The 17,449-nt window shown below is 43.8% G+C and overlaps 1 protein-coding gene across 1 annotated transcript; it reads right to left on the reverse strand.

The window, feature by feature from the left end:
• Window positions 1-5,960: 5,960 nt before the first annotated feature.
• On the reverse strand, window positions 5,961-7,354 carry LOC115777848 (odorant receptor 131-2-like). Its single transcript, XM_030725852.1, has 2 exons — window positions 7,205-7,354; window positions 5,961-6,725 (listed from the first exon to the last, which is right to left on the reverse strand). Exons 1-2 carry the CDS (start codon window positions 7,352-7,354, stop codon window positions 5,961-5,963), a joined length of 915 nt encoding a protein of 304 aa, XP_030581712.1.
• Between the last annotated feature and the right edge of the window lie 10,095 nt (window positions 7,355-17,449).

Here is a 17,449-nt window from a genome sequence, read left to right on the forward strand (position 1 = left end):
GAAATAATACGTAAAAAAAGACGTTTTTTATATGTTCTCGGGAATAACAATCACCTGTGTTTTGCAATCAATTTAGCTCATCTTTTGAACCCCGAATTAAATGATTCCCAGACGGAGGACTTAGGTAAAGATAAGATAAGATAAAACTTTAATGATCCCACGACGGGGAAATTTGTGCATTACAGCAGCTCAATACAGAGAAAAAATGAAAAGGATGAGTAAGAACAAATAACTAAACTAAAAACTAAAACTAAAATTCAATAGAATAAAATAAAATAGCAAAAAACTATACACATATACATAAGCACTATATACATAAATATATATATATATATATATTTACATATACACACATATACACACACGTCAAACACTATATAAAGATATCAAAATATTATATACATTTGTAGCCGGTAAGGTACACAGCATACACGGTATGCATTATATGGGTGAGTGTAATAAATAAAATGTATCTGACTGTATGGATAAAGTGATGGCAGTGTAGGTAAAGTGTCCAAGTGACTCAAGACATTATGATGTGTTATACAGTCTAACTACTGTTGGGATTAATGAGCTGTGAAAGCGCTCCTTCCTGCAGCGAGGATGTTTCAGTCTCTGACTGAAGGAGCTGCTCAGTTCACCCACGGTCTCATGAAGAGGGTGATGGGGGTTGTTCATGATGGATGTCAGCTTTGCTAACATCCTCCTCTCACCCACAACCATCACAGACTCCAGAGGACATCCCAGCACAGAGCTAGACCTCCGCACCAGTTTGTCGATCCTGCTCCTGTCCCTTTCGGTGCATCCACCCCCCCAGCAGGCCACTGCGTAGAAAAGGGCAGATGCTACCACTGAGTCATAAAAAGTCTTTAACAGAGTCCTGCAGACACCAAAGGACCTCAGTCTCCTCAGCAGGTGGAGTCGACTCTGGCCCTTCTTATACAGGACGTCTGTGTTTGTAGTCCAGTCCAACTTGTTATTGAGATGAACACCCAGGTATTTGTAGGAGACCACTGTCTCAATGTCCTTTCCCTGGATGTTCACCAGTGCTGTAGGGGGTGGCTTCCTCCTGAAGTCTATGATCATCTCCTTCGTCTTGCTGGCGTTGATTTGGAGTGCGTTGTTCTCACACCAGCCGACAAAGTCACTGATGACCCCCCTGTATTCCTGGTCGTTCCCATCTGATACGCATCTGATGATGGCCGTATCATCTGAGAACTTCTGTAGGTGGCAATGGTCTGAATTGTACCTGAAATCTGAGGTGTACAGACTGAACAGGAAGGGTGAGAGGACAGTGCCCTGTGGCGCCCCCGTGCTGCAGACTACTACATCAGACACACAGTCATGGCACCTCACATACTGTGGTCTGTTGGTGAGGTAGTTGATGATCCATGCCGTCAGCTGCCTGTCCACTCCGGCTCCCTCCATCTTCCCTCTCAACAGTGCAGGCTGGATGGTGTTGAAAGCACTGGAGAAGTCAAAGAACATGACCCTCACAGTGTTCCCTGCCTGCTCTAGGTGAGAGAGGGATCTGTGCAGCAGGTAGATGACGGCATCGTCCACCCCGATGCCAGGCTGGTAGGCGAACTGCAGGGGGTCCAGCGCTGAGCTCACCAGTGGGCGGAGGTGGTGCAGGATGAGCCTCTCCATGGTCTTCATCAGGTGAGAAGTCAAGGCCACAGGTCTGTAGTGGTTGGACTCCCTGGGCTGTGCGATCTTTGGCACTGGAACTATGCAGGAAGTCTTCCACAGTTCAGGAACCCTCTCCAGATTCAGGCTCAGGTTGAAGATGTGCAGGACCACCTGACAGAGCTGGTCTGCACAATCCCTGAGCAGTCTGGGGCTGATTCCATCTGGACCCGCTGCCTTCCTGATCTTCGTCTTCCTGAGCTGACTTCTCACCTGATCAGCTGTGAGGTGGATGTGAGGCTGGGTTTGGGTGGTTGATGGGGCTGGCTCCGCTGTGGGTGAGGGTGAGGAGAGCGCAGGCAATGATGGCATTGCACCAGGAGAGAGGGGGGTCAGCATAGGGAAGGGGGCAGATGGGAGCTGAGGGGTGGGGGAGGTGGTCAACGACCCAGAGTCAAATCTATTGAAAAACAGGTTTAGGTTGTTAGCCCACCCCCGGTCAGCAGACACTGTGGCTCATCCATTGTCCTCAAAGTGGCCAGAGATTTTTTCCATGTTTCTCCAGACTTCTCGGACTTTGTTATGTTGGAGCTGTTCCTCCATCTTCCTCCTGAAGCTCTCTTTGCCTCTCCGGATCTTGTATTTTACATCCTTTTGCACTCTCCTCAGTTCCTCTTTGTCTCCAGATCTGAAGGCCCTCTTCTTCTCGTTCAGCAGGGCCTTCAGCTCTGGGGTCACCCACGGTTTATTGTTGGAGAAGCACCGTACCTTCTTGGTTGGCACAGTGTTCTCCACACAGAAGTTCATGTAGTCTGTGATGCAGTGGGTTAGGGCGTCAATGTCCTCACCGTGAGGCCTGCAGAGTTCCTGCCAGTCTGTACATTCAAAACAGTCTCTCAGGGCCTCACTGCAGTCCTCAGACCACAGTCTTATTGTCTTCTTGGTGGGGGGTTTCCTCTTCACAATGGGGGTGTAGGTGGGGTGAAGAATGACCAGGTTGTGGTCTGAGTGGCCAAGCGGGGGTAGAGGTGATGAGCTGTAAGCCTCCTTTGTGTTGGCAAACAGCAGGTCTATAGTTTTATTGTCCCTTGTGTGGCAGTCAACATATTGGGTGAAGTTAGGGAGAGTGGAAGAAGGTGAGGCATGGTTGAAGTCCCCAGAGATGATAATCAGGGACTGCGGATGTGCCGTCTGTAACTGAGAGACGGTGGTGTGGATGTCCTCACAGGCTGCTGTAGCGTCGGCCGACGGCGGGATGTAAACAATTAACACAATAACATGTGAAGACTCCCGGGCCAGGTGGTATGGCCGAACGCTAACCGCTAACAGTTCAATGTCTTTGGTACAGCGCTGCTCCTTCACAGTGATGTGTCCTGGGTTACACCATCTCTCATTAACCTACATCGCCAGTCCCCCACCTCTCCTCTTACCACTCTCCCTCATGCTCCGGTCCGCTCTCACCAGCTGAAAGCCCTCCAATGTTACGACGGAGTCCGGTGTGTGATCCGTGAGCCAAGTCTCCGTGAACAGCAGGAGGCTGCTCTGCTGGTACTCCCACTGCAGTCTGGTTAGCGCCGCCAGCTCTTCCATCTTGTTGGGTAAAGATCTTACGTTACCCATGAGAATAGATGGAATGCTCGGTTTGTACCGTCTCCTCCTCTCCCGGTACTTTCGCTCCAGCTCTGCATCCCCTCCTCCGACGCCGTAATTCCTTCGGAATCTCGGGTCGCTCCTCCGGGAGTACGCTCCTGTTGCACAGGGCTAACAGCTGATCCCGGCTGTAAACAATAGAGTGGCTCACCGGTTCTCCAGGTGAAGTGGTGAAAAGTCCCAAAAAGAGTATAAGGAATGCCACTACTCTAATGAAACTTCGCAGGTCCATGACGGGTTTGATATCTAATATAACTACGAAACTAAGAGTCTGAAAGAAAAACTAAAAACACAAGAAAAACACACAAGAAAGGGAAGTAACCTGGGAGCTGCAGTAACAGGCTGCCTACCGTGGCGCCATCTTGGGAAAAAAAAAAAAAAAAAAAACAAATCCAGGAAAGTGCCGGTATATCTGAAGACCGACCTGTCAGCTTTAATGATGTTTATAAATTTGAATTAGCTCTGGATTGTAAGATCGTTGTCTTTTACAGAACCGAATGGGATCGTGATTTGATGAAATTTGATACACAATCTCCCAAAAGGGAAAAAGTTTTATTTCTTTTTCTGTTTCAAAATCATTATTATGCAATTAAAAATCTAAAAGCTTTTCTGGGCACCAAGCATGCATGTCAATACTGTTACACAGGGTTTAATAACCCTGTATCCCATCATTGTGGAGGCTACTGTGCAGTGTGTCTGGATCCTGAATGTAAACAGGGTTTTTTTTATTATTCAGAAACCTGTTCTGATTGTAATAGAGTCTGCAGGTCTAAAGAATGTTACATCCGTCATAAAAAACCAAAACAGATAGGTGACAGATTTGTTAGCAACTGCCAAATTTATAAAAAATGTCAACAATGCGGTTATGTTTTCTATGTAACTAAAAAAGGTACCCAGCATAAATGTAATGATGTCAAATGTGTAATCTGTGGTATGGAGATCTCTGGGGGTGATACTCATCAGTGTTACATTAAGAAATTGGAAAAAAGAAACAAAAGACAGTAAGAAAATAGTTTACTATGATTTTGAGACATTTGTAGACCAGACTGGTGAACACAAACCATTTCTTGTATGTACAGAAACAAATCAGGGTCACAAGTGGTTTGCTAAAGTTGAAGCTTTCTTACTCCATTTTAGAAGACCTTATTTCAGGGATAGTGTTCTCATTGCTCATAATTCTAAAGGGTTCGATGGCTATTTAATATTATCTGTAATGGCTCGACAAGGTCTTAAACCAAACATAATAATGCAAGGATCTAAAGTTATCAGTTTCATAGACCCTGACTTTAACCAAAAATATATTGATTCTTCCAGTTTCCTCCCAATGCCTTTATCAGCAATACCAAAAGCCTTAGGTTTTCATGACAAAGTTAAGGGCTATTTTCCCCATTCATTTAGTTGTAAGAATAATCTGTCATACATAGGACCTTATCCAGCACCATCAGCTTATGGTCTAGAACGTATGACAACAGAGGGTCAGAGAAACTTTTATAAGTGGTACAACACTAAAAGAGGTAAAGTTTTTGATTTTATGAGAGAGGCATTATTGTACTGTGAAAATGATGTGGACATATTAGCTCAAGGTTGTACCATTTTTAGAAAGGGCTTCGTGGAAGTAGCAGGAATTGATCCTTTTGCTTGCACTACCATTGCATCAGCCTGTATGAAATCTTTTCAGACAAATTTTATGACCCCAAACACTTTAGCATTAACTGTCCCTGAACTATACAGAAGGCAGGTAAAATCTTTTTCTTCAGCATCGATCCAGTGGTTAGAATACGAATCTTATACACAAGGGTCTTTCATACAACATGCCCTTAATAAAGGCGAAAGACAAGTTGAAAATTTTTATGTTGATGGCTTTTTAGATTCTGAGGTCAGACATGTGTTTGAGTTTCTTGGCTGTTTCTGGCACGGCTGTGCCATGTGTTACCCAAATCAACATGAAAAACACCCTTTTCTGGGGAAATCTTTCGGAGATGTTTATGTTGCCACACTTACCAAATTACAGCGATTAAGAAACAATGGGTTTGTAATACATGTTATGTGGGAACATACTTGGAATAGTCTTAAACAGTATGACCCAGATGTTAAGGCATTCGTAAATGCTTTCAACCCTCCAGAACCTCTACAACCCCGTGACGCTTTGTTCGGAGGCCGAACGTGTGCTGCACGTTTGAGATATACAGCTAATAGTTTTTAATTTTTATTTGCATTCATAAAAAATGGCTTATTGGTGGAAATGGAGGTCTGAGCCCAGTGAGCAGACTAGATGTTGGGTTCCCAGATTTCTGTAAATCAATGAATTTCCAGTTATTAGAGACTCCCTTTGTCCTGTTATAAGGGATTCTATCCTGATGGGAGCGGTCTCTTCCAGCACCCCCACCAACGGGAGATGAGTTTAGTGTTTAATGTGCTTTGAAGGATCCTGAAAACCACAGATGACAAAATACAAATGCTGGCCTTACTAATAACCTTCATGATGTTTTTTCCTTTACAAAGAAACCAATGTGTCGCTACATCCATCTTTATTTAGTTTCAAAAAAGTACTGACATGTATACTGAGCCCTGATAATTACATATCATTTAAACAATGTGTAATAATTTTTAAACTAAACAAAAATCTGCCTCCATGTATAGTTTTTGAATATTATGAAAAGTGCTCCGTGGCCCCATACTAATTATGGGCTCACATTACACAACAGATACCTTTTCAGGTACTTCCTGTATGTTTTGTCTCTTACTCCATAGACAATTGGACTAATTGCTCGTGGCAGAATCTGGAAAAGAATATAACAAGCAAAAAGGGAATCTGAATATTTTTTAGGGAACCACTGCTGCAGGGCCTGCCTCAGCAGGGGTTCTGCATATATTGACATACACAGCAACACCTGAAACCCATGGAGAAGGATCGTATTTCTGGCCTTTGTAGCATCTTGGCTTGCTGTTTTTGCAGTGAACAGGATTTTGAAGTAAGTAAAGAAGATAACAAACCAGACAATAACCAGATAGACTGTATAGGTAATGTCCCGCTTCTTGATGATGTGGGGATTTCGAAAGACTGTTTCTCTGAGGCAAAACACGCGGGAATGAAAGAAATCCAGTGGCTCTGTGGCCAAGCTGATGAAGAGATCAGGAAGAACAGACAGCATGCTGGTCATCCAGATCAAACCGATCAACATTAATGTCCTTTTGACGGTGCAAATTTGGATGTGGTGAAGGGGGATGCAGATGGCAATGTAGCACTCCACTGCCATGCAAGCCAGATTCAGAGGGGTGTTTTCAGTGGCAAAAAGAGTGAGCAGGATGAGGACACAACAAACTGAGACATTTATCTGGAAGATGATGTAGCTGGTGATGAACATCAGGGTGCTAAGAGTTACCTGGATCATATCGTTGAGCACCAGGTGGAAAAACAGGATGTACCGAGGATTCATGTAGAAGATCTGACGAATGGAAATAAAAGTGCAGAAAAGAGAAGAAAAGTAGAAGAAATGATGAATAAAGGACCAAAGACCTGCTGCATTTGTTCAACAGTGTTTGCAATCAGATCCCAGAGAGACAAAGGCAGTGTTACAGTGCACAGCTCAGATCAGTGGGAATCTTTCCTGGGTTCATACATTTATGTCACAATAGTAAAGAATCCATCTAAAAAAATCATAGAGCCAGAGCTGCATGGACTCCAAAGTCAATCACTTCTATGCTGAGACAAGTCCACTTGTAGTAAACATCTGGATTCAAGCCGTCACTTTTTCACTAATATATATATATATATATATATATATATATATATATATATATATAATTTTTTTTTTTTTTCCCTCCCGAGCACCCAGACAAAAAAAAACACGCAGACAGAGGAGCAGTAATATTCATCGTATTTCTATGTTACTATTTATGGCACTTGATTAAAGGAATTTCATACCTGGTGTTTGCAGAAGGTCTGAATAAGTGCTATATTGATGTAGTTGATGGAGATGCAGAGAACCACAACAACCACATTCTTGAACGCAGCTTTGATGAAAGTGTCTCGATCATTTATGACCGCGGTCTCATTGGTGGACGACACGCTCATCTCTCGGAGGCTGAAAGACTAACATGAGAGAAACATGAGAGAAACATGAGAGAAACATGGCTTTATTTATGTGTGATTCATGAATCACACATAAATAAATAGTTTTTGCCTATGAATGAATGAAGACACGGTGACTTTAAAGAGAATCGCTGTTTGATCCGGTTAAAAGCTTCACATTACATTTAGTGTGGCAAAAGGACCCAACAGCCTGATCCATGATCATTCCCACTTTATCCCACTCACTGCATACTTTTTAAAATCAACAGTCCGGTTCATGACGTTCCTTATTGCTGCTGTTGTTGCTGGCATCAGATATTTCAGTTTTCATTTTTATTTTCCAATTCACTTTAATTTCTGAGTTAATTTTCTTCTTTGGTAAGTGTAGAAAAAATCATTTCAGTTCATTTTTTATTTTATTTTCTTTTTTGCAGTTTTAATATGTAACCCTCACAGTTATGTTGTGCATCAAAGTCTCCTCACTGTGGTTGTTAAACCCAACCGACAGAGATTCAAACTGAAGACTTTAATATCTTTAGTTTGGAGCAGAAAACTGTGAACTTGTATTTCTTTACGATGCTGAGTGGAAAAATGAGTCACCCAAGGCCGAAGCTCCAGAATCAACCTCAGAGATGGAAATCAGAGCGCTCGCGTCTGGAATTAAAGGTGAAGGCAGCATAAGCAAGCAGCCAACATGTTTTAAGCGCTTTCTTCATAACTAACATCATACAATAAATATTTACCTTTGTTACTCATTAAACTAGATGTTTTAAATCATACATTCTTTTAAATGAACGCTTCATTCAGCAGACTCTGAATCAGAGACTTACAGAAAGAGTCACATGTCCTGAAACAGAAGAAAATGGATCAAATTAAGCAAATCTCACATATCTGTTACTGCTTCATATCAAGACATTCAGCAACGGCTGTTATCTTGATTTTATCCGCTGTGTCTGAATGCAGAGGGAACCTATTAAAACATTACAGTTGTACTAAAGTACTCTAATAATTCATTTGTACACTAACAGATTCATGCAGTGCCTACCTGAGCCATGCATTTACATCACTGCACCAACATCACAGCAGACCTTATATGTGGGTTGGTTGGAGGTCCTTCGTGGAATCAGGGGTGTGTGTGCACATGCATATGTACCGCATGTATGCACATGTTTATTTGTGGCTCTCATTGGCACTTTGCTGTTGGCAGCTTCACTTGTAAACACGGTCTGTTACAGTCTGGCCTCAAAGCCTGCTTTCACAGTCAGAAATACTTCTATAGTGGAAAAACCTGAAAGGACCGTAAACTCATCAGTTACATGTTTACTAAGGTCATAGGTCAAGTGAGCAGTATGCTCGTTTTCCCTAGACTTCTGTAAAACAGCTAGCAGAGGTGCTGCCCCCTGCTGGTCATTAAAAGAGAAACTAGAAAAAATAAACTACAAATTTTGCACTTCGTTGCTACAACAATGAAATAAAGCAATCCCAGTCTACATTTTGAATTCATTCATAGATCATTTAATCCTTCCCAAAGCTTACAGGCAGAATTTCTTTCCACAACCAAATGTAAACTTCTCAGCCTCCTTGTCTCGTACACCATCCCCACCAAACTATTCAAACTTGTAGTTCATTGTTTTTAAATCATTTAGTAAATGTTATGTGTGTGTGTGTGTGTGTGTGTGTGTGTGTGTGTGTGTGTGTGTGTGTGTGTGTGTGTGTGTGTGTGTGTGTGAGGTTTGATTTTCCTGTGTTTGTTTTAAGTCATTGTCGCTCTCCACAGGTTTTTCTCTCCCCTCAGCCCCCCCTCAGCAGATGACCCCCCCTCCCTGAGCCTGGTTCTGATGGAGGTTTCTTCCTGTTAAAGGGAGTTTTTCCTTCCCACTGTCACCAAGTGCTGCTCATAGGGGGTCGTTTAGACTGTTGGGTTTTCTCTGTAATATTGTAGGGTCTTTACTTTACAATATAAATAACCTTGAGGCGACTGTTTGTTGTGATTTGGTGCTATATAAATAAAATTGAAAAGAATTGAATTGAATTGAATGATGTATTTATGTTCAGCACATTGAGTTTACATGTGATGAGCATTAGACAGAATGCCGGTTTAAGACCTTTTCAGACATGGAAGCTTTGTCCGTCTTTTCTGTACAGTCTATAGAAGTGTTGCAGTTTCATAGTCTGATTTTTCACTTGGATTCATCCACAACCTGTTACAATAAACAAACACTAGAGCTTGTTTTAATGTTATTAATGAACTTTTACTATTTGCATTTCCACTTTCTCGGTCACATTGGTGTCATGAAAAAAACTCTTCATAGATTTCATAAATTTAAAATCTCAGAAACGAGTTTTCTGGGCAGCAGGTTGGTTCAGTGGGTGAGCAGGTGAGCCCTGTGGCTGTGCTGCAGGCAGCCTGGGTTCATGTCTGACCTGCTGTCTCTCTTCACTGCACACTACCTCAAAAATGAGGTTTTAGGTGTCTGTCATATAAATTAACTCTCACTAAATATTTTTTCTGCGAATTTATAACTTTAATCACCAACTCCCAGCTCCATTTTTAGCCTTGACTTGTAAGGTCAGTTGTCACACTTCCTTCTTACAGTACTGCACTTGAAACTTCCTGTAAGCATGACTTTACTCTGCTTTCCACTGCAATGACTTTTGGGACATCCTGACATTTTCATTAATCCTCGGTGCATTCAGGAAGCATGTCACACTGCAGCCTGCAGAACGAGCAGCGGTCTCATCAGCCCTCATTAGGCCCTAACAGTAAAGGTCACACACACTCTGGGGCAGCTTGTTATGTGTGCCCAGCATGCAGTACACATACACAGCTTCAAAGGGATTTATTAGACATGTCTTCTGAGGGAGGTTTTCATCAGTGCAGAGCAGAGTATGTTGCACCATCTGTGATAGTTGACATGATGAAATGATTTACTTTAAATGGTTATTTTGGTAAATGATAAACAAATTGCAGCATACCCGGGGTGGGGGGGGGGGGGGGGGGGGGGGGGGGTAGATAGAGGCCATTAAGATAATTTGAAAGCAGAAACAATATTCTCTGCAGAGATGCTCCAAACGGGCAAAAGCTTTATTGTTCATTAGTTTAATGAGCTCTTATTGTGAAACCAACTACCAGCAACTTTAGAGGTCAGAGTTTCAGAACTTTGATCTGGAAGCATCGCATCATTATTGAAGGAAAGATTTAGCACATTAACAGCTTTCCTGCTTTCACGCTCGCTCTAATAAACGTCCATGTTCTGCAATTATTTTTAAAGCAAAAACAAAAGAGAAGGTTTCAAACTTAAGGTATAATAAATTATTCATCCATCTTCTTCCTCTTATCCTGTTCAGGGTCACGGGGGGGGGGGGCTGGAGCCTATCCCAGCTGTCACAGGGTGAGAGGCGGGGTACACCTGGACAGGTCACCAGCCTGTCACAGAGAGACAGAAAAATCAGAATCAGAATCAGAATCAGAATACTTTATTGATCCCAAAGGGAAATTACTACTGTTACAGCTGCAACCGTTTCATTTAAACGAGTAAACCTAAAACACAATAACATACACTAAAGGCATAAAAGTATAAAGACTAAAGAGATATTTTGACTATATACACATCTAAATCTATACACATATGAAAATTGTGAGTGCAAAAATTTTTAAATAGGTGTCATTATATATATATATGCACAGTCCTTTTTTGTACAATGTATAAGTGTATGTACAATGTACAATGTATATAGTGTATGTACAATGTATATGGAAATTTAAACAATTTTATGTACAATTGAATACTGATAAGTGAATGACACTGATGAACCACAATGTCACCTATTAAGGGAGGAGTTATAGAGTCTGATGGCCACAGGTAGAAATGACCTCCTGTGGCGCTCTGTGGTGCATTTTGGTGGGATGAGTCTTGCACTGAATGTGCTCCTGTGTCCCATCACTGTGTTGTAGAGTGGGTGGGAGCCATTGTTCATAATGGCCTGCAGCTTAGACAGCATCCTCCTCTCCGACACTGCCATAAGCGAATCCAGCTCCACTCCCACCACATCACTGGCTTTGTGGATCAGTTTATTGAGTCTGTTGGCGTCTGCCGCCCTCAGTCTGCTGCCCCAGCATGCAACAGCATAGAGGATGGCACTCGCCATCACAGACTCATAGAAGATCCTGAGCATAGTCCGGCAGATGTTGAAGGACCTCAGGCGTCTCAGAAAATAGAGGCGACTTTGGCCCTTCCTGTATAGGCATCAGTGTTCTTAGCCCAGTCCAGTTTGTTGTCAATGTGTACTCCCAGATATTTGTAGTCCTCAACGGTGTCCACACTGACCCCTCCGATGGACATAGGGGCCACCGGTGCCTTGTCTTTCCTCAAGTCCACCACCAGTTCCTTTGTCTTTGTCACGTTGAGCTCTAGATGGTTCTGCTTGCACCATGTGACAAAGTCCTTCACTGTCCTCCTGTACTCATCCTCATCACCCCTGCTGATACATCCAACTATTGCAGAGTCATCAGAAAACTTTTGAAGATAGCAGGTCTCTGAGCAGTAGCTGAAGTCTGTGGTGTAGAGGGTGAAGAGGAAGGGAGAGAGGACAGTCCCTTGTGGGGCTCCAGTGTTGCTAACTACTCTGTCAGACACACAGTGCTGCAGCCGTACATACTGTGGTCTGCCAGTCAGGTAGTCAACAATCCAGGACACAAGGGGGACATCTACCTGCATCGCTGTCAACTTATCACCCAGAAGAGCAGGCTGAATGGTGTTGAATGCGCTTGAGAAGTCAAAGAACATGACCCTCACAGTGCTGGCCGGCTTATCCAGGTGAGCGTAGACTCGGTTTAGCAGGTAGATAATGGCGTCCTCAACTCCCAGGCGGGGCTGGTAGGCGAACTGGAGGGGGTCCAGAAATGACTGGACCATGGGCCGGAGCTGATCCAGGACGAGCCTCTCCATGGTCTTCATTATGTGGGAAGTCAGTGCCACTGGCCTGTAATCCTTGACGTCACTGGGTCGCGTCATCTTCGGGACCGGAACGATGCAAGATGTCTTCCACATCACAGGGACCCTCTGAAGATCCAGGCTCATATTGAAGACATGGTGCAGTACTCCACAAAGCTGGGTGGCACAGGCTTTAAGCACCCTGGGGGAGACCCCGTCAGGGCCTGCAGCCTTGTTTGTGTGGAGTCTCTTAAGTTGTCTTCTCACCTGGTCAGCAGTGAGACTAACTGTAGAGGTGGCGGGTGGGGGAGGGGTGGAGACGTCAAGAGGGCCATCACAGGAAGGAAGCAGGCTATTGTGAAGTGTGGGGGTGGGTGGGGGTGGAGTGGACTTCTGGAGACCGGCAGCAGAGCTGTCTGGATGAGGGATGACAGAGCCTGCAGTGTCAAACCTGTTAAAGAACAGATTTAGCTCATTGGCCCTGTCCACACTGCCCTCCATTCCCCTGTTGTTGCTGGTCCTGAAGCCAGTGATGGTTCTTATTCCACTCCATACCTCCCTCATGTTGTTCTGCTGGAGTTTCAGCTCCAGCTTCCTCCTATAATTGTTTTTAGCCTCCCTAATTGTTGTTTTGAGTTCCCTCTGGATCGTTCTCACCTCCTCCCTGTCTCCGGCCCTGAAGGCCTTCTTCTTATTGTTGAGAAGTGCTTTAATGTCCTTTGTTACCCACGGCTTGTTGTTTGGGTAGCATTTTACAATCCTGGTAGGAACAATGGTGTCCACACAGAAGTTAATGTAGTCTGTGATGCATTCTGTGAGCCTGTCGATGTCCTCTCCATGAGGCTCACAGAGTGCCGGCCAGTCTGTCACCTCAAAGCAGTCCTGCAGTGCTTCATAAGTGTTGTCAGACCATCTCTTACTTGACCGTGTGGTCACAGGCTGACTTTTCACCAGTGGCACATAGCGGGAGCTGAGCTTCACCAAGTTGTGGTCTGACCTCCCCAGAGGGGGGAGGGGGGAGCAGCTGTGTGCATCCTTAACATTAGCATACAGCAGGTCCAGTGTTCTCTCCTCTCTGGTGGGACAGTTCACATACTGGGTGAAGTTTGAGAGTGTCTTTTCCATGGTGACATGATTGAAGTCACCTGACATTGCATTAAGGGCAGTTGGGTGTTGAGTTTGTAAACACGCTAATGTTGAGTGAATGACGTCACACGCCGACGTCGGGTTGGCAGAATATATTGCCAAATATTCACACCTGTGGCGCCATTTAGAAGCACCAGTGACCCTGACCCCACTGACTGCATGTCTTTGGACTGTGGGAGGAACCGGAGTACCCGGAGAACACGGGGAGAACATCCAACCACACAGAAAGGCCCCAGATGGTGGATTTGAGCCTATCAGAACTTCTTGCTGTGAGGCAGCACTGCTAACCATCACACCACCGTGCTGCCCTAGAAAAAACACCAATCAATTATAATTTTGATAATTGATTTTTAATGCCAGTGCTTCAGAAACTTTCAGAACGCTGAATTTTTCACTAATTTCTGACATTTTGTAGATGAAATGAATAATAACTCCTGAGAAGAGCATCAGTAACAAAGTGTTTGCTTGTTGCAGTTTAAACCTCGACGCTGATGGTTGGACTGAGCTGACTGATGTTTTTGAAAACAGAAACTGCAGAACAAACATGTTTGTGTGTATTCATGTTTGTGTGTATTCATGTTTGTGTGTATTCATGTTTGTGTGCAGAGAGGAAGGTCACCGTCAGTAATGATGCTCCCCACAGAGCTGCTCTTTAAAAGCAGCTGATGGCGGCCCGTGAGGACTTGGCTTTGTGTTTCACTCACTCGCATGATTGCAACTTTAAAAAACTTTATTCACAAACTTTATACATAAACATGAAAACTTTATTTTTGGAGACAGGGTTGCATTAGGGGGAGATTTTCACACGCTCACAAACATCACAGTTTCTCTGTATGTATAAATGCTGTTCAGTAAAACTCATTAGAATTTAAACTTTTTAGCTTTTACTGGATGCTTGTGTAAAATGTCTCAAGATAAAAGTAAAGCAGGTGTCCTAACAGAACAAAGACATCTGAAAGAGAAATCTTGATGATGAAAATGTAGCAGCTGTCACAGTTCAGTGCCTTTCCTAATAAAATCAGGAAAATGCTGTCAAACAGCAAACAAACAGCACAGGGGAAAAAATAAACCTGTGATAACCTCAATGTCTCTAATGAGGGCAGGAAAAGCTTCACCTTCATATCCATGAATATTTTCTGAGGTTTAACTTTTCACTGACTAACAAACTTTATATCACAGCTTCAATAAACTGCAGCAGTTTAGTGACACAGAAACAAGCAGCTAATGTTTGACCTGAAGGAAACTTCCAAAAGTGCATTATGGGTAAACTTTTCAGGTGGCTGCTCAGAGTGATTTTTACCTGCACTTTGACACCGGCAGGATTTCATAGCTGTGATTCTTTCTTTGTCAAATTAATTTTCTCTTGTAATCTTTTTGTTTATTACAGCTGACAGTGAAATGAAGAACATCATCAACAACATCAGTTTGTTCTTTAGCTGAAGGTGCTTTTCAAAGAAGAACCACAGACTCAGGATCAGTTTGGAGCTTGCTGCCTGTCTCCATCAGTGTTACTGTTTACTCACTTTCATAAACGTCAGTGTGAGAAATGTGTGGGAAAGACTGAAATCCAAGTGAACAACTATCGAGGAAAACTGAAATCTTTAACATCTTTGTAAAAAATCGCATCTTCCTCTGAACCATTGATTCATCTGATATTAGAGAAGAAGAACTTTGTCACATACATGCAGAGAAGTTCAGTCTCTGCATTAACCCATCACACATGCAGCATGTGGAGCAGGGGGGCAGCTGTCACAGCTGTGGAGGGCCAAGAACCGGTGCCATCTGGATCCGATCTAGATTCTGGATTTTCAGCCTGCTTGGATTTAACACGGAAACTTCATTTAATGCATATTTTTGGCCATCTCAGCTGAACAAAAGACATCACCCTCATTTGTTGTGTTAAGAATCATCTGACTATTGTCCATGGACACGTATCAGGGTATGATCCAGACACACAGATGCATTATTACTCAGTTCCCCATCAGCTGGGAGGGAATTCTGGGAGTTCTGGGATCAGGAGCAGAGATTTTCTTTTTCCATGGCGGCCATGTTGGGTTTTTGCATATCGGCCACCAGGGGGCGACCTCAACTTCTATGTGGATGTTTTTGAAACCCTTTGACCAACTGCACAACTATTCTTTTAGATTTTTCTGAATTCCCTCCCTGCTATCAGCCACTGAACAAATGGCATATTTTCCCATAAAAGATTTTTTTAATTAAAAAAAATTAAAATTAAAGTTTTTTTAGTTCAACTTTTTAAACCTTATAAAACGATGGAGATCAGCACCTGTGTGTTATCCCAGTGATTCAGTGTTTGGACAGCGACGTCGTTCAATCAGCTCAAACGTCTGCCGGGGGCGGGGCTTATTTGTCAGATAATTGCCCCAGAAATATTCCAGGAAGCACCGACACCACAAACGCTGAGAGGTGCACTTTGATTATTTAAACTAGCTGCGGTGAACAGCTCCAGAACACCTGCAGTACGTCAAGTATTAAAACGTTAAATGGACCAAAAATTGACCCATTGTGTGGTTGTTATGAATGAACACGGTTATTTCTGGGGGGCTCATTAACACGAGGACTGACTGTTTTTAGAGTCTGCACCGCAAGACGCATGAAGACCCTCGAGAGGCTGGTCCGCAACCATCTACGCCTCATGGTGTCGTCTTCGTTGGACCCGCTGCAGTTCGCCTACCGGCCTGGCATCGGGGTGGATGACACCATCATCTACCTCCTGCACCGAGCTCTGACCCACCTGGAGAAGCCTGGAAGCACTGTGAGGATCATGTTCTTTGATTTCTCCAGTGCTTTTAACACCATCCAGCCAGGACTTCTGAGAGACAAGCTGGAACTGTCAGGAGTGGACCACCACATCTCCGAGTGGATACTGGACTACCTCACTGACCGCCCACAGTACGTGAGGACACAGGGCTGTGTCTCTGACAGGCTGGTCTGCAGTACGGGGGCCCCACAGGGAACTGTGCTGGCACCGTTCCTCTTCACCCTCTACACTGCAGACTTCTCCATCAACTCCCCACGCTGCCATCTGCAGAAGTTCTCTGACGACTCTGCCATAGTTGGCCTCATCACAGGTGAGGATGACTCAGAGTACAGACAGTGGACTCAGGACTTTGTGGACTGGTGCCAGCAGAACCACCTCCTGATCAACGCCGCTAAAACCAAGGAGCTGGTGGTGGATTTCCGCAGGCGCAGACCCACCACACGGACACCGGTGAACATCCAGGGAGTGGACATTGAGATAGTGGACTCTTATAAGTACCTGGGTGTTCACCTAAACAATAAACTGGACTGGACTCATAACACTGATGCGCTCTACAGGAAGGGTCAGAGCAGACTCTACCTGCTGAGAAGGCTGAGGTCTTTTGGAGTGCAGGGGACACTCCTGAAGACCTTCTATGACTCTGTGGTGGCATCAGCCATCTTCTATGCAGCAGTATGTTGGAGCAGCAGCTTGTCTACAGCTGAGAGGAAGAGGATAGACAAGCTCATCAGGAAAGCCAGCTCTGTCCTAGGATGTCCTCTCGACTCAGTGCAGGTGGTGGGAGACAGAAGGACTCTGACCAAAATAACATCACTGATGGACAAGGTCTCCCACCCCATGCATGAAACTGTTGCTGAGCTGGAGAGCTCCTTCAGTGACAGACTGCTGCATCCTAAATGCACAAAGGAGCGTTACCGCAGATCCTTCCTCCCAGCAGCTGTAAGACTTTATAACCATCACTGCTCCCAACAAAAACCACAATAACCTACACAATGTAGGATAATATATAATATACTGTAAATAGTCCGGCCTGTTAAGGTTCAACACACAGGCACATCATGTACATTGTATATAGTGTTATTATTAGTAGTATTAAGGTTAATATTGTTTGTTGATTTTATATATATTCCTTTCTTAATAGTGTGAATTATTATATCTTTATTTATATTTATAATAACTGCAGCTGCTGTTACACCCAAATTTCCCCTCTGTGGGACAATAAAGGCTGTTTCTTCT

Source organism: Archocentrus centrarchus, unplaced genomic scaffold (assembly GCF_007364275.1).
Source record: "Archocentrus centrarchus isolate MPI-CPG fArcCen1 unplaced genomic scaffold, fArcCen1 scaffold_80_ctg1, whole genome shotgun sequence".
NCBI lineage: Eukaryota > Metazoa > Chordata > Actinopteri > Cichliformes > Cichlidae > Archocentrus > Archocentrus centrarchus.

Excerpts from the sequence above, each read along its gene's own strand:
- LOC115777848 (XM_030725852.1), bottom strand. The coding sequence starts at position 7,354 with ATGAGCGTGTCGTCCACCAATGAGACCGCGGTCATAAATGATCGAGAC. Across the intron at positions 6,726-7,204 it reads AGACCTTCTGCAAACACCAG|ATCTTCTACATGAATCCTCG; the intron begins GTATGAAATTCC and ends TCCATTCGTCAG.